Source organism: Podarcis gaigeae (genome assembly GCF_964106915.1).
Source record: "Podarcis gaigeae genome assembly, chromosome: 4".
Classification (NCBI taxonomy): Eukaryota; Metazoa; Chordata; class Lepidosauria; order Squamata; family Lacertidae; genus Podarcis; species Podarcis gaigeae.
The window spans coordinates 44486837-44507581 of NC_139677.1; the positions used below are offsets into that span (position 1 = coordinate 44486837).

General features: G+C 40.5%; 2 protein-coding genes across 3 annotated transcripts in view; one reads left to right on the plus strand and one right to left on the minus strand.

Moving 5' to 3' along the window:
• Nucleotides 1–8405, minus strand: part of KLHL15 (kelch like family member 15) — a 29102-nt gene extending 20697 nt beyond the window's left edge. The window contains exons 1-2 of one of the 2 annotated variants that reach the window (XM_083734390.1): nucleotides 7591–7738; nucleotides 5996–6087 (exon numbers count right to left, since the gene is read on the minus strand). The gene's annotated coding sequence lies outside the window, so the exon portion shown is untranslated. Of the gene's footprint in view, nucleotides 1–5995; nucleotides 6088–7590; nucleotides 7739–8223 lie in introns of those variants that run through there. The other variant, XM_083734391.1, reaches the window with a different exon arrangement.
• Nucleotides 8406–8539: 134 nt separating this feature from the next.
• On the plus strand, nucleotides 8540–20142 carry EIF2S3 (eukaryotic translation initiation factor 2 subunit gamma). Its single transcript, XM_083734392.1, has 12 exons — nucleotides 8540–8978; nucleotides 10721–10784; nucleotides 11820–11947; nucleotides 12063–12184; nucleotides 13409–13503; nucleotides 13781–13939; nucleotides 15761–15895; nucleotides 17422–17516; nucleotides 18127–18271; nucleotides 18943–19112; nucleotides 19250–19422; nucleotides 19737–20142. Exons 1-12 carry the CDS (start codon nucleotides 8910–8912, stop codon nucleotides 19798–19800), a joined length of 1419 nt encoding a protein of 472 aa, XP_083590518.1. The 5' UTR covers nucleotides 8540–8909; the 3' UTR covers nucleotides 19801–20142.
• Nucleotides 20143–20745: the final 603 nt, after the last annotated feature.

Genomic DNA, 20745 nt, shown 5'->3' on the forward strand with positions numbered 1-20745 from the left:
AGTGACATCTTTAGCATGCTAATTTGTTCTGCAACACCAAGTTAAACATGTCAAATGTTGGAAGAACTCCTCTACTTTTAACACATATGCGGCTCACTGAGAGTAAATACTGCTAACAGACAATCAATTTAGAAAGCTTAAATTCACTGTGTTTTAAAAACAATGTTGGCAAGTTCTCCAAGTTCTTCCAAGGTTGCTAGCACTTACTCAAATAAAAATTCAAAAGGCAAGCAGTGTAGTAAAGAAGTGCATTTCTGAAACAGAAGCGGGCACCTTTGAATTCAAATTCAGAAAGTTATAACTTACGTTGTAAAACCTTACATGGGCTGGTTCTTACCTTCATATCGTTTAGCACAGTAGTATAGCAAAATAATAATACCACTTAATATTTCTGTAAGACTACATCATCATTCCCCAATGACCACCTTCAAGCACAGTTGTTCTTAGAATCTTTGTCCTTAATTTTATCTACTCCTTGTTAGCAATGCCTGCATATCACAATATGTCAGGGTTGCTAGCTTATTTATTGGGAACAAAGAGCATATTACCCATTCATTCCTGCTTCATACCACCTCTAGTGTGAGCAGGAGAAACAAGACACAAAGTCTCAATTTCCATGACATTCAAACCCAGAATCCTGGTTTGTTGCTCCCTTACATGCCAGAATTACAGCCTGGCCTGAAACCATGGTTTGTATTGGTTTATGAATCATGGCTCTTTATAAGAAAGCAACAAACAATGATCCCAAGTGACTATCACAGTGGCCAAGCATAACTGCAGCTTTCTAATTTGTTTCTTGCACTGGGAGAAAAGTGAAGTGGAAGCCATCAACAGAGTGTAGAAGCACATTGTTGTTCATTCCTAATATACCATAATAAGTCAGTAACTCTGCCTAATCATTGTAGTGTGTGAATGCAGCCATTGTGTCTTCATGGTTCACCATAAGCCACGTATGTTTAGTAACAGCAAAAGTACAATGGGATTGCTACCGCAATCAACAGCAGTTGCTATGCCCAACAGTCTCAAACCCTACACCACCTACACTTTAAATTTTCTTATCAGATAAGAAAACCAATCCACATTTTTCAGTTCTTATTTTGTAATATGCCAGGGGTGGAGAACCTATAGCTTGTCAGATACTTGTTAGTCTACAATCTTATCACCCCTGACCATTGGCCATGCTGTCTAACAGAGGGCCAAAAGTTAGCTATCTCTATATTATGCAATGCAATTTTACCCTTTTACTATCTTCTGTATTTGCAGCACATGCATCTTATGTACTAGTATATGTGCTTCAGCACCACATAATACTAAAATTGTACTAAAATTAGATATCAGGTATTAACTGATCTGTTAAGGTGAGAAACTGCTCATTTTGGGGTAGAAACAAGAAAGTCATATATACAGAGTGAGTCACACCTATCAAAGGACAAGGCCAATCAGAATTTGGATGTAGCAATCATTTTCTGGAATGACTATTTAGGCAACTGGTATTACTTAGAAAGGCTTTTATGTTTTTGGCCCTAACATTTAACCTGAAATATCAACTGATACTTAGTTACACTGATGTAAACCATTCAAATATTATGAAAAAGAAATCTGAATTGGCTCACTATTCTAGAAGCACTACTGCTTAAGAATGAACATCAGGAAAATCGACAAAAATGTGGTTGGCATTTCACACTTCACAGAATCAGCATGTTTGCCCTTTACCCAAACTAAGTCTTCTACCACTGCTCTTTCTGTATCATTGATTTTGCATACAATGAATTTTGTGAAAGTGATAACTAAGCATCTGAATCTGCATAGACACCTGCTATTTCATGTGCTTTTGAAGACAACTTAGAAGTCAATGTTAGCTACATTTGGTATAAGAGTAGGGAAACTGTGACCTTCTGAATGTTGTGTACTACAACTCCCATCAGCATCAGCCAACATGGCACACAGCCAGGAATTTTGGGAGTTGGAGACCAGCAACCTCTGGAGGGCTACAGATTCCCCACCCCCAATACAGAGAAAACCACCGCATATTGAATTTATATATGTAATTTCTCAGAAAAACAGTAGTTTACAGTGTTCTAGGTGGCTACTGGGATGGATTGGATAAATGTTTTAGTAAATAAAGAGGTAACCAAGACTCTTGGCCAGTCACAGTATGTAACTGATAAAATCTAGAATAACTGTTTTCTACTTTCTGGCGAATTAGAAAAGGATGTTGCTTCCAAACACAAGGAACAGAGAGCTATTATGAAGAGTGAAGTTCAGATGAACAATGACTAGTCGAAAGAAGATTACCAAAAGACTTATTCATAGTTAAACGTATCTCATTTTCTGCAGAAACGTAACATTGATCACAATAATTTCTGATGTTCTGATGATTCCCTTTGGTATGAATGCTTGTTACATAGGATAAACCAGGCCACAACTGGTTGAACTGATGTCATATAGGATGCAAATCACAAAAGTAACCTGGAGGAATGTGTGTGAACAAAGATACAGATGTGAGACTCAGAGTTACTCCCTCAATACAACTGCTAACCAAGAGTTACAGCTTCTTAAAAGTTAATAAAAGTAGGATTAAGATAGTAATCCTAATGCCATTTACCTAAGAGTAAGACTCATTGAATTCAATAGGACTTACTTCTGAGTAGTGTTCAAAACTCCCATTGCACATTTTGCAACAGGGAATTTCATTAGCGGCAGCAGTTTCTGAGCTCTGGGCGTAGTACTGCACCAAAGATTTCAGATTAAAACTGTAGAGTAGAAGGAAAGGAGGACCTTTTTCTGCCTCCCCACTTCCAGCTACTCTCTGAAGACTGGAGAAGAGACCCTCTTAAGAATGTTAGAGGGATGAGCAGGGGAAGGACTAAACCATGTGAAAAATGCACATAATATTTTAGCTGAAGTTTATTCATTTTCAGCTTTGTATTCTTGTTATAAAAAAGTGTGCCTAGACATTCCGTTGTTGCACCCATAACCTAGGTTTAAGGTGCCATTTAGCTCCTAACTTTCATATCTCAGTTTCTAAAACTACTTCTGAGTAGGCATGGTTAGAAATGCACCTTTTTTTTTTTTTACCTTTCTTGCGGAGACAATCTGGAACAAACAAGCATCTCCTGAGGGGCAACAGTTAATTTGACACAAGTACCATTGCTCCATACAACCAAAAAGAAGAGTCAAGGATAATGCTATAAAAAAGATGCCACCGCCACTGATAGATGCTCAATGATGCTGATCAAAAATGTTTAATTAAGCTGTCAGTCTGAGACATTAAGAAAGGCCAAAGTACTGCCACTCATTAAGGTAACTGAAGTACATTATACTGTGATGTACAACAGTGAGTGCACATACAGTGACTGAAGAGAGATATTTCACAGAATATATAATGAACACATTCTACTAATGGCAGATGGCTTGCAAAATCATACCATCTACCAGACTGTTCATGTATGAAAACAATCATTGGTAAATAAACAAAGATTTCAACCTCCATTACCATGGGGTTGGAATCAAAGCTGCCATGGTATGTAAACTACAATACACTACTCTTCATTTCTTGCCTACAATCAGATGTAAGGCAGAATGTTCAGTAAATTGTTTTTGTTTCAGAAAAAATAATTGTACTGCACATATCTGTGTACATGTAAATGCCGCTAATGAAATTATAGCATTAACCAATTTACAAAGCAAAATATATGCATAATAAAAAGCAGCAGATTATCGTTAAGGGTGAAGTTTGGGTTGCTCATTTTATTTCTCACGGCTACATTTTGCGATTTCCATAAGAAGCTTCTAGAAACAACTATTTTTTAAAATGACAATCACTGCCAAACAAGACAGATTTGGATTGGTCCTATATTCTATTTTGATCAGCTACAAAACTTTACATTTGAGCAAATTTTCACACTTCTACTATGAAAGGAGCAATACTTTGATACTATAATATTTACATTGCTGATTTAATAGTATATTATTAAGGACTAAAGTTAAGGTATTAGGATCTCAAACTAAATAAACAAGCAGACAGGTGGTATCTCTGAAAGCTACATTAAATTGATACTAACAGAAGACAACACAATTCTGAATAGAGCCAACTGAAAACCCATGGGCTCTACAAATTATTGTACAAAAAGATTTATCCTATGCACCATAAACTTTTAATTTTTTATATAATTAGGAGTTTCTTCCATATTTCAACGATTTCCTATACTGTATTCAACTTTCATCTTAGTATTTGTGCAAATTTGTAATGTGGCTAGAGACTCAACACTGTAAACAGTGCTGGATTTTGTCCAGTAAGAGCCACACTTAAATTTCAACACAGCCTTCGATAGTTGAGGCCTGAGTTTCAGAAGGTACTACTATATTTTAGAGGCACTCTGTGAACAAAGTTAAAAAATTAACCTAATATTTATACAACAAGGCTTGTAAGGTTATCTTTCAGCAGCACTAGACACCTTGCTGGTACATTTAACTCAGGACCGCACAATTTAGTTGGTCTATTATATTATTAAACTTTAGAACTTTTCATTGACTAAGGTGTTCCTGAGTAATTGCGAAATACATATATTCATGCTAATTATTTTAATATGAGTAGTTAAAAAATGACTTATGGCAAGTGTTATCTCAAAAAGACCACTGCTCTTTCTCTTACACTCAAAAAGGAATATTTCTTCTAAGGCAGTGCTTGTTGTAACAAGCACACACCATCTCAAAACAAAGAGCTTCTTTTCTTCAAGAACTATTTGAAGATTTCTTCACTCGTATACCATCCAACTTTTACAAACAAGTGTTCAAACCAAAGATGAAGGCAAATAGTTTTTGGAGACTATAAAATCCCATAAAATTTTTACATATCAAGCCTCAAATGTATCAAAATTGTGCAGAATCGTGGCAAATTACTGTGTACCCTGGTGACTCTGATACACCTGGTACAGAACGAAAACACTATGGCGTAATATTTACTAAGATAAACGGGCAAACACTTTACTATCTCGAGCACAAAGTGAAGTATTAAAGGAGGGGCTGCATGCAACCAAAGATCAAAACATGGATATAGATTAATGGAGAAGAAGTGTATGACACTGTTATCCCTACCATGTGCATTTTAAGCACAGAAGACTTCAGTGCGCTGTGTTCCTGGAAGCATCACTAGCATGCTCACATACACAAAGGCCAGGGCATATATCAATCTTCTTCCCCACCCTGTTCATCATGGGTGACTTTTCTGAGGAATTAGAAAGAGGAAAGACAGCTTCATCATACCGCCCTCTTTTAGAGAAACAAAGACACCTGAGAGAGCAAGATACTCAACTGAAACCCAGAGGCATTACACAACTATCCAATTAGCAGCAGGAACAACTGAAAAACCCTTGAACCTCTGATACTAGGATGATGCTACCACGAAAACCTCCAGTTCCATCACAGCCACTGCCTTTACTCCCCCCCCCAAAAAAAAAGCCTTACACCCAAAAGCAGCTGTCCTTCAAAAGCTGGAGATGGGAAGTATATTGAAGTACCTCAACTGATGTGCCCCAAACATGGTGGAGGAGAGGGCAAGCCAGAAAAAAAAAGAAGAAAATACTATATCTCAGGGAGGAGAGGAGCGGGAGTGACTTTGACCTAACTGGGTCTAGAAAATGAGCAGCAAACATCATGAACAGATAAGGGGGGGGGGGCTGGTCCTCGGGCAGCTTCACCTACCTTTCAGCAGCACTGAAGACACAGCTCTTCCCGCTGAACCTGTAGAGGGGGGGGTCTCTGGGTGACATAAAGACAGAGGAGGAGGAGAGCCTCACAGGGGGGCTGAAGTGGGGTTACACGGAGACCGAGGTATCGCGCCCGGGCCCCTTCCTCGCCTGCCGGGGCCGAGGCTGCGCGAGCGAGCGAGGCCTCCTTCGGCGGCACCGTCCAGGCACCGGCTTTCGCCGGCCCCTGCCTCGCCCGCCCCCTCCCAGAGTCCCTGCCTCTCCCCTTCCCTCTCACACTTGTTTACCTTCTTCACTGCCTAGCACAGCCACAGTCGCCATCTTCCCCCAACGACAAGCACCCCGCACCGGCCGTCACTTCCGCCGCCGCCGCCACCACCTGTGGGAGAGGCAGAGGGACACGCACAGGAGGAACCTCCATCAAGGCGGAGTGGGATGCTCAGGCCGCCGCCGCCGCCGCCGCCGCCGCCTCCTTCGCCTTCCCAAGGCGCGCTCCCCGGCCGGCTCTCGCAGGACCGCCCCATTCGCCGGTGCTGCCGCTGCCTCACAAAAGCCGCCAACCCCACACGCAACACTGGCCCCTCCTCGCGCAGCGCCCCGCACGAGGAGCCGCCTCCCGGCGGAGTTCCGGCCGCCGCGCCGCTGCCCCGTTCAGCCGGGCCGAAATGCAGCCTCCCCCACGGTCGCTCCCCGGGCGTTACACGGGGCTTCTCAGGACCCGCCGCCGCCGCCGCCGCCGCCGCCGCCGCCGGATGGGCTTTCCTCCCCCCCTCCTGTTTTCACACCTTATCAACTTCCACCATCGTTTATTAAATGCCTGTGTGGCCCTTCGTCTTGAGGATCACAGGGCGGTTAACAGCAGAAAAGCCCAAGCGTACATGACATCGTTTGGTTTCGTTAGTTTCCATTTCCTAGCGCACAGGACGTGCATTGACCTAGTTAAGAAGTTGCCTCCTTCCCTCCCTGAGCACGTATATTCTGTACTGTGCACTTCAGGAGGGGCACTTCCAACTCAAGTTATCATTGTGTAATACAAACATATCAGTCTGCAGCCCTCTGCCTGCTTGCAAGGGAACGAAACGTTTCTCACTAAACGCACGTTAATATTGCTCCGTATATAGCAGTTTAATTTTCATGGCTTCCTCCCAAAGACTCCTGGGAACTGTAGTTTGATGAGAATCCTGAAGCTGTATTCATTTCGGACTTCTGCAAGCAATTAAATATGCATCTTTCCATTGCATAGTTAGTTGATGGTCTCTGGTGTATATATACAAATTCTAAACCACTTTGATGTTTATTATGATATAAATATTTTAATAAATAACTGAGCTTCATGGCTGCTATAGCACACTTGCATACCATGGCAGAGTAACTGTCCACTTGGGAAAGCGTATATATAACAAACATTAAACCTGTGGTACAGATTTGCCTTTAAGATTACCTACTATGATATAAGCCTCCTATGACTCTCAGTAACTTAAGAGTAGCCATCTTGGACCAAATGAATTTGAAGGGAAATGGCAGCATGAAACCAATCATTATAATACATCAATAGTTCAAAGCTGTCATTTGTAGATTCCACAGAAACAAATGGATCTGTGCTCATTATACCTGTTAATTGGTTTATCAGTGTCAGGATTTGTGCTAGCAACAACTTTTCTACATTTCATTTCCAGCTGACACCTTTAGTTTTCCCTTCCCCCAAATTATATGCATTTATACTCAGAATATGCATCTGAAGAAGTGGACTGTAGTTAGTCCCACCCAATAGATTCGCTGTTGCTAAATATTCCAGAACATGCTAAATGCATATCCTTCCCTAAGGAGAAAAGCTGGGATGGGGAAGAAGTGGCTCATATCTTTAAAAGGATTTCATACTCACATGTATACATAAAATGTACTCCAATTAATAGCTAAACTGGATAAACAGGTGGGGTGTACGCTGCTGCTATAGTGTATGACACCAGTATGGGCAAGTAAGATGGACAATGAGGCTTGCTGGGATCCTATCAGAAATGACCTGCCTCACAAAGTAAAAGGAGAGCGGATTATTTGCCAGGAGAGAGAGGTTAAAAAGGCTGATAGCTTAAAAAGCGCTTCTTATTGGTTCTCGTGCACCAAGCATGGGAGTGCCTGTCCATCTCTTCTAGAGAAACATACTGTATTCTGGATTTAAATCATTTTCTCATAGGAAAAATGGTAGCTTACGCTGTTTTGGTGGGGCTGAACACTCATTTCCAGTATAATTACAGTAGCTATATCCAACCATTATGCGGGAAGACAGAAATGCCTGGCGTGCTCTGGCCCATGGGGTCATGAAGAGTCGGACACGACTAAACGACTAAACAACAACAAAACCATTATTATTATTATTAGGCCAATGTAAACTCTTGTCTTTATACTAGAATGGTGGCACTTTTTCTGGCAGACCAGAGTCCATATTGTCTTCCCTGTAAAGAAGGTGAGAGCTTGGTTAAAGACTTTATGTTCATTTTTTAAAAAGTAATTTCCTTACCTTGGTCCATGTGCCCCACCTGCTCCTAAACATATGGAAGAGGGATGAAGGTTTTTTGTTTATAAATGCAAGCGTATACAGCATATAATGAACTTCGGATATTTTATTTCCTACTGTATTTTTTATTATGTTGCATGTTCTGTATATATTTTTCAAAATTACCATCAATAAAAAAAATAAGTAAAAAGGAAAAGTAGGATTTCCTCTTGTATTCAGCTGCACTGCAACAGAATGTTGAACGCTCTCAGAAAACCTACGTAAGATCCTTCAAAGGCGGCTCTTAAAACGGAACCGCGATGAACCAACCATTCCAGTCCCTTTTTTATTCAGTCACAACCCGCAACACGCCCCCCCCCCCCGCGCGCCCTTCTCCACATTCCGGCCCCGCCCACTGGGCTTGGGAACGCGGAGCCGCGACGCTCTATGGCAGTCACGCCTTTCCTCACAAGTGCCGGTTGCATCAGCCAGGCCCGGGGTCCTTCCAAGGCTGCCCTCTTCCATGCCTGAGCCAACCCCGAAGCCCCTTGAAGCCAGTCTGCGGGCTAGAAAGAGGCGGCGGGGCGAATTTGTTTCCCTTTGCGTTTGTCGGCGTCGCCTGGGCCGGGGGGCGACGGCAAGAGAACCGCTGTGTTTCGTGGCGAGGGGTCAGGCAGGTTCACTGGCCTCCTAACTTCCTTTCAGGCAAGATGGCGGGGGACGAGGCGGGAGTGACTCTGGGGCAGCCGCACCTCTCCCGGCAGGACCTGAGTACCTTGGTGAGAAGTGGGTCTCGAAGGGCGGGGGGCTCGTGGGCTCGCGGGGCGCAGCGTCCCACGAGGCGGCGGCGGGCTGGCCGTTGCCCGGGAGCCCGTGCGAAGCCCAGGGGCAGCGAGTGGGAAGGGAGCTGGTGGGCTTTGCCGACTCCCGTCGGGGCTCCTACTGCCGCCTCCCCTTCCGTCCAAGCGGGGACAGGCGCTCCTCGTGGTTGGGCTGGGAGAGGGAGCCGTTTGGAGAAGGTGGACGCCAAAAGCTTCGGCGGGAAGGGCGGTGGGATCTGGGGATCCTGCTTTGGGGGATCTGTTGCACGTCCGCACGCTTCATTCCTCCTCTGGAGGGACAGCTTCGCTTCGTCATTTGAGTGCCAGTCCCAAGCACAGTGCCTGGGTGTAGTTGAAATTCAGCGTTTAGAAGCCTGCCACAGCTAAATGAGAGTTTTCTGATGCATCCACAGTTTGGGGTGTCATGCAATTGCGTTCCCTCTCCTCCTCCTCTCACCTCTCTTGCCATAGCATAACTAAAAGCAGGGTAGATAGAAATCATCGGAGGGGTATGTTAATGGAGACTTGTCCCTTACTTATATGTGGGTTCATTTGGGTATGAAGTCATATTCCTGCTATTTGCTGCCTACCTGCTTCTGTGGCGAGAAGCAAGATGGCAATAGTCAAAACGTGCAAAAAGCAGAGGATGTTGCTTTTGCTCAGTGGCATGCTTTTATATCTTTTGGTATCTTGTGTAATGCAACGTGTCTTAAGTTTGATTGCAAATGGGTTGGATCTTGACCTGGCAATGGATTGTGCTGCTTGTCTACACTGTGAGTTTGTCAGCGCGGTATCTCTCTTACCTTCAAGTGTAGTTGGGAATTACAGAGCTCAATAATTTACAGAAAAATCTAACCCCCACCAGTGGAGTTTTCGATGCAGTGGCTCCAAAGCCACTACTGTTCCATCCCAAAACACCTTGTTTCTGGCTGCTTCACAGGCAGCAGCTGATGGGAACACTGCCAGTAGTATAGTTCCAGCTGGGTGTAGTGACAAGAGCCTTCCACATCAGAGTCCCCAGAGTGTCACCTTTACTTCATCCTAACCCTCTCCAGCAGCACAGGGGTTAGCTGTGTTAACAAATAGCCTAGGGCAACTGACCCATTTCTTAGCCTGAGATTTTAACCTATGAAATAGGCGTAAATACCTTCACGTGAAGACAGTAATAATAAAGCATGCAAAACACTTTGTGCTGTAGACAGGCTGTATAATTAATTAGAGAATTTATAACATGAACATTTGACAAATATTGTAAGTTAAGTATGAATGATTTAGCATTGTACAACCAAACTTATGTCACATTTTAAAATATTGCCAACAGCATTTTTAAAAATCAGGTTTAAAAATCCAGATTTTTTCCCCAGGAGGCATTCCAAATACATTTATATCACAAGCTTGGCTGTTGATTAAAATGAGATGTTGGAACAATGTTTTCTGCAAAATTGTTTATTTCATTCATAATAGCTTAACATGCCCTTAGATCTTCATAGACAAGGAATAAATATAATCAAATAGTTATCTAGTGCTGAACTATCTTGTTAATCTTCGTTTTGAATTCCTTTATGTTCACCATTGCAAACACTTTACTGTTTCTTCACTCTGTATTCTGAAAGAAAATTAATATAAACAATTGCAGGTTTTTTAGCAACTGTATTTGTTAACAAAGTCTTTTGAAGTAATAGAATATTTCTTTCCTGCAGGATGTAACTAAGTTGACACCTCTGTCACCAGAAGTCATCAGTAGGCAAGCTACAATTAATATAGGTAAGTAAAAACAAATTTAACTGGAAGAGGTTGAAATATATTAATAGCATAGCCTCTTGAAACCGTGAGTCTCTGTGTGAACTGAGGTACCCTTAAAAAATGCTAAGAGAGTTGAGGTCTTCCAGATTAAAGTCTCGATCCAGCACAGATTTAGGTGTACTTAACACCCATTGAGTTTAACAGGACTTAAATGCATGTGACAAAATTATTGTTTCCTTATTTGGCTGCAAATCAAAATACTGACCTTACTTTGTCCCATCCTTATTACTAAATTGTCTAATCCTGGAACATATCTGCTCTATGGCTTTATTTTATCCCATTTTTCTTTGTTTGCTAGTTTATCAGTCTTAATTTGAGAAACCTAAATAGCATTCTTTTGCCTTAAAGTTCAGCATTAGGCAAAAAGAATGCATTCTCTATGTAATACTGCACTTCCAGTAGTAGCCTTCATTTCCCATCATACATGTTCTATAGTGGTTCTTACTTTGAACTGAAGCTATCACGTTTCTTCATAGAAGATTTTCTGAAATCAAATTAGTTACAGTGGTATCTCAGGTTAAGAACTTAATTCATTCTGGAGGTCCATTCTTAACCTGAAAATGTTCTTAACCTGAGGTACCACTTTAGCTAATGGGGCCTCCTGCTGCCGCCTTGCGATTTCTGTACTCATCCTGAAGCAAAGTTCTTAACCCGAGGTACTATTTCTGGGTTAGCAGAGTCTGTAACCTGAAGCGTCTGTAACCTGAAGCGTCTGTAACCCGAGGTACCACTGTATTGTCTCTTCACTTAATATGAAGTTTGGTATACAGATAATATAGCCTGGAGTTGGAAAAATGTGTCTTGGGGTTGTTTTAGACCTGTGATCTATTATAAACAAATGAATTTACTGACCTCACAAATGGAGGTATCTATTAGTTTGGATACATAGGGATAACTGGAGAAACTAGCACTTCTAAGGTATATGCAGAAAGTGATGAATTTTTACTCTGTAGAGGATTTTTGTGAAATTGACAAACATTTGTTTTTAAAATCCAGGTACAATTGGCCATGTAGCTCATGGAAAGTCAACAGTAGTAAAAGCTATTTCTGGAGTTCATACTGTCAGATTCAAAAATGAACTAGAGAGAAATATCACTATCAAGCTGGGCTATGCCAATGCTAAGGTACGTCATTACAAAATTGCCTGTTTTGGTTTGAAGCCACGCTCTCACTATTCTTCAGTGCAAAGTCAGCTGACCAATGGTAAATTAAACCTTCATTTTCACTTTTTCTCTGCAGATTTACAAACTTGATGATCCAAGTTGTTCTCGACCAGAATGTTACCGATCCTGTGGGAGCAGTACACCTGACGAATTCCCAACAGATATTTCTGGGACCAAAGGGAATTTTAAACTAGTCAGGTAACATGAAAAGCTCAACATAAATGATTTAGCATTGGCCCATAGTTTGTTGTGGTTTTTGCTGTGGGTATGTGCTTATATGGAATTCAAACTTGAAATACCTGATTTTCTTATTTATTTACCTGTATTGATTAAGTCTGCAACCAATACAGTCATACCTTGGGTTGAATGCGCTTCGGGTTGAGCGTGTTCAAGTTGCGCTCCGCGGCAACCCGGAAGTAACGGAGCACGTTACTTCCTGGTTTCACCCGTTGCGCAGACACTCAAAATGACGTCATGTGCAGAAGCAGTGAAAAGCGACGCACAGACGTGCCGTCGCTAGTTACGTTTGCTTCTAGATGCGAACGGGGCTCCAGAACAGATCCCGTTCGTATCTAGAGGTACCACTGTATTGGTCTTGACAGCAGAAGAGGACTAATGAGCTGTCCTAAGAGCAGTGCTACATGTTGAACTGCTTATATGGCAAGAACTTTGAAACTCTGAGGATTGTCTCTAGAATATAAGGAAGCTAGAAGAGGCTTGAGGTGCTTTCTTGCTCCTTGTCATTCCTGTGTTCTTTGGAAGGCGGGAACTGTTACCAGATTTGCCTATGGCAGGCATGGCCAAACTTGGCCCGCCAGCTGTTTTGGGACTACAACTCCCATCATCCCTAACAGGACCAGTGGTCAGGGATGATGGGAATTGTGGTCCCAAAACAGCTGGAGGGCCCAGTTTGGCCATGCCTGGCCTATGGCAAAGCAGCTCTTTGCTAGAAGAAAGAAGCTATTGGCTGTTTGGGCTTTCTCCTATTACAGTTGTGTGATTCTTTGCCTTAGCATGTTTTGGGGGGGAGAGGAAGTAGGGCAAATTAGTTGCACAATATATGGAAGGAGGAAGCCCAGCAAACCAGTAACTGCACCTCTCTATATCTCAGATGATTAAGGCTCCAAACTAAGCACATTGATTAGGGAGTAAGCACCATTAAACATAGTGTGACTTCATTTTGAGTACATTTTAAGAACTAAGAGGAATGTATCTGCTTTTAAATCTATACAGTGCAAAAGTTGTCACTTTTAATTCTTCAGTTGCTTCAAGAAGCAGATATTATTGAAACTATTCATCTTCTGCATATTTGCTTTAATGTGTGGTTATTGCATATTCGTAAACCTTCCATTATTTTAATTAGACTAATTATTATTTTGCTTCAGAATAATGCTGCTTATTTTGCTCTTCCTTGCACAATAGGCATGTCTCTTTCGTGGATTGTCCTGGCCATGATATCTTGATGGCTACTATGTTAAACGGAGCAGCTGTCATGGACGCAGCTCTGCTGTTAATAGGTAACTATTGGAGTGGAGAAATTTGACATGGTATTGATGCAGTACTTCTGCTTTTTAATAGCTGTTTAGTATTTTCACTGTTGATGAATACAGTTCTGTAATCATATTTAAGATGCAATGAATTCTGTATGTTTTCAGTGCTGGATGTTTAGATTGTTCCTGTGTAGGAACTGTGACCCACAGAAATAATAGGATGACATATCATTGTGATCTTTCATTAAGGAAAGTGACCATACTCTAAAACAATACATAATTATTTGTTCCTTTGTCTTTCCAGCTGGCAATGAGTCATGTCCTCAGCCGCAGACCTCTGAACACTTAGCTGCTATAGAAATCATGAAACTGAAACACATTCTGATTCTACAAAATAAGATTGACTTGGTAAAAGAAAGCCAAGCCAAGGAGCAGTATGAGCAAATTCTAGCTTTTGTACAAGGTAGGTTTCTAGAACAAAACCAGTCACTGCCAAGTAGTTTATTACAAGCAAACACTTACCATAAATTCTGAGTTTAGCAGTTAACCGTGTTTTAAAACATCACTTTGTGTATTAATCTATATATTAGTAAAATTAGTAAAATTCTGCAAAAGGTTTTAGAAAATAAGCATGAGTAAACCTTGGCTCAGGCCTTGAGCAAATGGGATGCAAGGACTCCCCTCTTGAATGCTAAGTAATGGGTACAGTAAAGGGTCCATCTAGTATGTTTGTGCAGTACAAGAAAGGCTTAAGTGCAAAGTGCTTAAATTTTAGAGAGCTTTCTCTCTTGCACTTCTAAGTGGCTTGGGTGACCATTGGCATTGTGCCAGTATACAGTCACTACACCAGGGATTCAGAATGGCAGTTTGATTTTGGCACTACTGTATGTACATCGGGAGCTGGTGTTGGTGAAAATGTCGAAATTAGTCCCTTTTGGCTTCTTCCATGTAATAATAATAATAATTTATTATTTATACCCCGCCCATCTGGCTGGGCCTCCCCAGCCACTCTCATGTCCGAGTGGATGGCACATTTTACAACCACAGGCTCTTGTGTCATTGGGTTTTTTTACCTGCCTCAGTCACACAGGTTCCCATGGTTCCTTTCCTAGTTTCAAATATTTCAAAATATTCTGTTGGGTGAAATACTTGGATGTATTTATTATTCTGTCTTTGAAAAATTGCTTCAAATAGTCTCACCCAAAAAGAAAATTCAGTAATCTTGAACATATGAAATATGTGTCTCTTAAAAGTCCTCAGATTATGGTAATCTGTGAGAATAATCCCAAATAAAAAGGTAAGGGGCCCCTGACAGGGCTCGCAAGCCGGGAATGAATGATGTTTCAAGATAGACTGAATTAGAAGGGAGGCGAATTAAATTCAAAATAGAATAATGATTCTTAGTCGGTGGTGTTCTTTTGCAAAATCATCCCAATCCTCAATTCTCGCCATGTGCACTCAAAAATAAGCGACACTGATTTTAACCAGGATTTGTAAACAAATAGAAGTACTAAGCATTATATCCTTTCTTTCTGTACCCACATCCACACATGATTTCCAAAACAATTGTATTTTCAGATTCAAATGCCAAACCTTGACTAAAGCACAATAGATTTGATAATATTGTTGCACCTAATGGGTAGGATTATGATTACCCCTTTTCTTTTCTTTACTAAAGTCTCACATTTTAAAATTAAATCCTCACTTTCTAGCTTTCTAGATAGTCTTAACAATCTGCTTTCCATTTCTCCTAGTGGAATTAATTTTTTTTTTTTTTTTTTAGTAGCAGACCTCATGTTGCAAATTGCTTTTAAAAATCTGTTTCATTTAAAAAGTAATTTGCCACATGGTGTGAGAAGCTCTTGTTCAGAAAAGGAAGGAAAGACCAAAGTTTCTTTGGACACTAGTTTGTTTGGATCTTGGACATTCATTCTGAAACATCTGGTTTCCAAGGGTTCAAACTATTGCAGATTGTGATGATTTTACTATGAGCCAGGGTTTGTTTTTTTAATTTTTTAAAATTTAGATTGATTATTCTGCTTCTACAAACTCAAAACTGTGTGGACTGTTTGCTGATGAATATCACTACTGAAAATATAGCTAAATCATATGCATATTGAAGAGCAAGCTTTAGTTTTTGGTGCAAGTGTCTTCGCCCAACAGTTCTGTGTTGTTTTGTAGACTGTAAAGAAAATAGGCAGAAAGCTTACTTGTGATGTAGCTAACTTTTGAAGAAGTCACATAATAACTGGTGCTTTTAATACATTATTTTCTGTGAAAATAGGTACTGTTGCAGAAGGAGCTCCAATTATTCCAATCTCGGCACAGCTGAAATACAACATTGAAGTTGTTTGCGAATACATAGTAAAGAAAATTCCAGTGCCATTAAGAGACTTCACATCAGAACCAAGGCTTATTGGTATGTCTGCTTCAGACCTGTCCACATATATGTAGACTTTCACCCCCTTGCTCACAACATTGGATAAACAATATTTAGAATTAAATAAGATTTAGAATGCCATTGTAAAGCATATGTAGTGCAAGTGCTCAGACTTAAAAACTGAAGAATAAATAATACGTAAAAAAACCAAAAGTAACCACGCTAGTTCATGATGGATGTTTAAAAAACCTTCCAAAACCCACAGGCTTTTGGGGGGCCTATCAAAATGTCACAAAAGAGGTGTTTTTTTTTAATTCCCTAGAACTCTTCATCAGGCAAGATGTTACACACAGAAGGGATGGAGGGGGATGAAGGAGGAACATAGGCGGAATTTTGCAGCCATAAAGTCAGCTTGTAGGCTCCATTCCAAGATGGAGGTTACAAGCTGAATTATTAACTTTTATATTTTCCACCAAAATTGTATGCAATTTGCAGGCATCTTTGCCCTGTGAGAGGTGATGAAGCCTGCCACATTTCAAAATGATAGCTGTATAGGGTGGACACAATAGGAATCTTAAGGGGGCTGTGGCTGGTTATGGAAAAAAGTATGGCTCTCCAGGAAATACTGGGGTGGGGTAAATGTCACCCCCAGCAAGGACCCTGTTATGTCAAGGGGTAGGGGACTGCTGCCCTTCTTGGATTTGTGGAGATCTCTCTATTGACTTGTATTGAGGAAGGCAGAGATACATGTGACAAATCCCTTCCCCAGATCACTGTGATTGGAGTGCTCTAGGAGAATAATTCACTGAGATTCAAATCTAGACCCATCTCCCTGCTCTGTACCTTATCCCTTCTGGAGTTCTGGGCATGTCCCTACTTAGTTCAGTTTCATTTCTCAGAAGAGAGAAGAAAAACAGGCATGCTTGGAAGCTTAAAGTAACCTTTTATCTGACTTGAGATGCCTTGCTCACAGCTTACTCCAACCTGTAATCTGGGGAACCGGGTTCGCGTCTCCGCTCCTCCACATGCAGCTGCTGGGTGACCTTGGGCTAGTCACACTTCTCTGAAGTCTCTCAGCCCCACTCACCTCACAGAGTGTTTGTTGTGGGGGAGGAAGGGAAAGGTGAATGTTAGCCGCTTTGAGACTCCTTCGGGTAGAGATAAAGCGGGATATCAAATCCAAACTCCTCTTCTTCAGTTTTATCTGTCTAGTCTTTCAAATGATACAACTTCAACTAATCAGTTTAAAGATTGAAAGTTCTAGGTTTAATTGATAGCAGTTTTTTTTTTGCTTTGCTTGAAGCACTCCATGAGATTTCCATTATACTTTCATCTGAACAGTACATTGTAACAATAGGTAGGCATTAAAGGGCCCTTGAAATAATTTATTGTGTGTTAAGTCTGTCCAGTGACTTGTAAAAATTGCACCTTAAGTTTTGTGTGCTTGCCACAGTCACATGGGAACAGCATTACGTATATACTTTGGTGAGCAAGAAAAAATTGTTGGGAGTAAAAGATTGACGCAGGCATTTACTGAATGTATCTGATTAGATGTGTCTCTTCAGTTATTAGATCTTTTGATGTCAACAAGCCTGGATGTGAAGTTGATGACCTGAAAGGAGGTGTAGCAGGCGGTAGTATTCTAAAAGGTGTATTAAAGGTAATGCCATACTTATTTCACTGCTGCTTCCCCAGATGCTGCATGGCAAACCACAGAACTTGCATTTATGCCGAGGAAGAAATAAACATTGTTTAAAATTGTATCCTGATAGCACTTATAACCAGGATCCGAAAAGGTTTTTTTATATGAGCCCCAAGGCTTAGATGTGACATGTAATTTTTTAAAAAATAAATCCTTGGAACAAGAGGTTTTAATATTAAATCTCAAACTATTCATGGTGCTCCATTTTGTTTCAGATGGAGTTTGTCATGAGCCATAGAAGGGCTTGATGAAAAGACCAAAATCTTTCTTGGGATATTGAAACTAGTTTCTTTCAACCAAGCCTCATGTCTTCACATCCCTGTTTTGAAAACCCTAATTCTCTTCTTGGTTTTGCCCATATAAACATTTCTCTCTCAAAAAACAAAATTGTTATATAGAAGCAAGGTTAATTTTATGATACTACAGATATAAAGTCTGTAACTTGATACAACTATGAGTAACCCTTCAGGTTTTTTTAATTATTATTTCTAAACTAGGTAACTAGCATCTTACTGGCATAGAGCACCTTTATTTTCATTTAATATTCTGTCTTTTATTCTGTTTATAGGTAGGCCAGGAGCTTGAGGTAAGACCTGGCATTGTATCGAAGGACAGTGAAGGAAAACTTATGTGCAAGCCCATCTTTTCCAAAATTGTATCACTCTTTGCAGAACACAATGATCTGCAGTATGCTGTGCCTGGAGGGCTTATTGGTAAGTTATATTTGATATTTATGCCACACCTATTTAAGAGCCGTGGGAAGTGTAACATAAATTAATAATGCATCTATAAATGAACATAACTGTTCCAACATCTTAATTAAGAGAGATTTCTTAACAGGATTATTCCAAGAACTTCTCTAACACATATTGCGTAGGAATGTGCTGGGTGGTGGTAGCTATGTACATTCATAGCACATATATTTAGTTGCATAGCTAATATTTGAATACTGCAGTTAACTTGTAGAATATGCATGTAGATGCTTTACAGAATGTAGAATTGTGGGCAAGAAGTGTACTTTGTTTTTTGCCTGTTCACTAATAGCTGTGCCTCTTGGCTGAGAGGGGAGAAAACTATCACTATAGCACTTTAGTTGTTCTGCCCTTTAAGTGATTTGAAGAGGCTGATTTTTCTTCAGTGTTGGTGTTTCACTGTCAGCAGTGCATGTAGCACTCTCACTTTCTCTCTGGGGAGTGTGCGCTTGAAGAGACAACTTGGGAGTCCCTCATCTGAAATTTAGATGTTATGACATATTTGATATTGGATAAAATATCCAATTCTGAAAAGGAATTTAATTATATATGTGGTTTAGCCAGCATGGCAAATTTTGAGAGAATCTATTGGTCACATAGCTTTTGATGTAACTTAAGTGTTTTGTTGTTAGGTGTTGGCACCAAGATTGATCCAACTTTGTGCCGAGCTGATCGAATGGTGGGGCAAGTTCTTGGTGCAGTTGGAGCTCTACCCGAAATATTCACAGAACTTGAAATTTCCTACTTCTTGCTGAGGCGACTGTTAGGTGTCCGCACTGAAGGAGACAAGAAAGCAGCAAAGGTTGGTTATTAGGCACTTTCCATGTAAAAATACTGGGAAGAATTGAAATTCTTCATCTTTCAGTACTGGAAAAGGGTGCTTATATACCTTAAATGATAAAAGCGTTGTATCTGATTTTCCTTTACCACTTATTTCAGGTGCAAAAACTATCAAAAAATGAAGTTCTAATGGTAAACATAGGATCGCTGTCTACTGGAGGACGAGTCAGTGCAGTGAAAGCTGATCTGGGCAAAATAGTCCTAACAAATCCTGTGTGCACCGAAGTAGGAGAAAAAATTGCCCTTAGTCGAAGAGTTGAGAAGCATTGGCGGTAAGTTGGTTTGAAATTTTAAAAATGTCAAAATGATATTCCTAGATGAGTGGGTTCTTGCCCATTAGTAGTTCTAATATATGAGAACCGGAGAAAAGATTGCAAAATGTAAGGCAGGATTGAGCCTCTCCACTACTAGTAGCATGCATAAAAGCATCAGCTATTGACAAAAGTGTGCTTTGTTCATAAACTACAAGCCATCATACCATTTTATGACACACTTTGTCCAGAATAACTTTTTAAAAATATATACGGTACTTACAGCTTTTTAAATGCAACTTCCAGTAATTGTCAACTTTTTCTCTGTTTTGCAGTTTAATTGGCTGGGGACAGATTAGAAGAGGAGTGACAATCAAGCCCACAATAGATGACGACTGAAAAGCTGAAATGCATTGCTTCACTTTGTAAAAGCTGAAGTGTTTCCATACACCTGAGAGTGCATTTTCAGAGTGGAAGCTGTTGTACAATGTCCACATTATACTGAAAATCAAGCCTCTTAACTGAAATTCTAGTTGGTATCTGCAATAAATGTGTAAAAGAAATTGGCAAAGACGGATTTAATTATCCTCACTTACAGCAAAACTAAACTTGACTCATGTTTAATTTATGTCAGTTTGTCTGAGACTCTCTTTGGGGCTGGCTTACCTAACTTTAAACAATGTAACACAATACCCCACAATCTGTTTTGAAATAAAAAATATTGCTTATTTTTTCATTTAATTCTTACAAGTCTTTGAGTAGCAAAAAGCTGAAAAGATTGTTGAACCAGTGGAAAAAATAATAATAAACACTCCTTGGAAGATCAGTCCCCTTTCTTGCCCTATTGTTTAGCTTTCAGGCTTCTAGCAAATATTTTCTTTCTGCAAGTCACTGTATTTTTTCTATTTATAGTTGAGATCACTAAGAATCACTGATTTTACTTACTTTGTAGATGTTTCTAAAACCACAAGGACATAAAATATTGTTCACATGGAATGCGAGACAGTTCACACTTTAAAATATTTGCTTTTAATAATGGTCAAAGTAGATTCTCTAAAAAGAAGAACTTAACTGCAGTACTGAGTTTCTTAGATAAGTGACTGTATATGTGATCCATATGCCCTTGAAACAGTACAGTGGAACCTCTAGTTGTGAACTTAATCCATTTTGGGGTGCCATTCGCATCCCGAAAAGTCCGCAACTAGAGTGCCTCTTCTGCGCATGTGTGCTGTGCAATTGAGCGCTTCTGCGTGTGTGCAGCCAGCGAACCCGGAAGTAAACACTTCCAGGTTTGCCACGTTCGTAAGCTGAAAGTCCACAACGAGCAGAACGCAACGTAAGGTA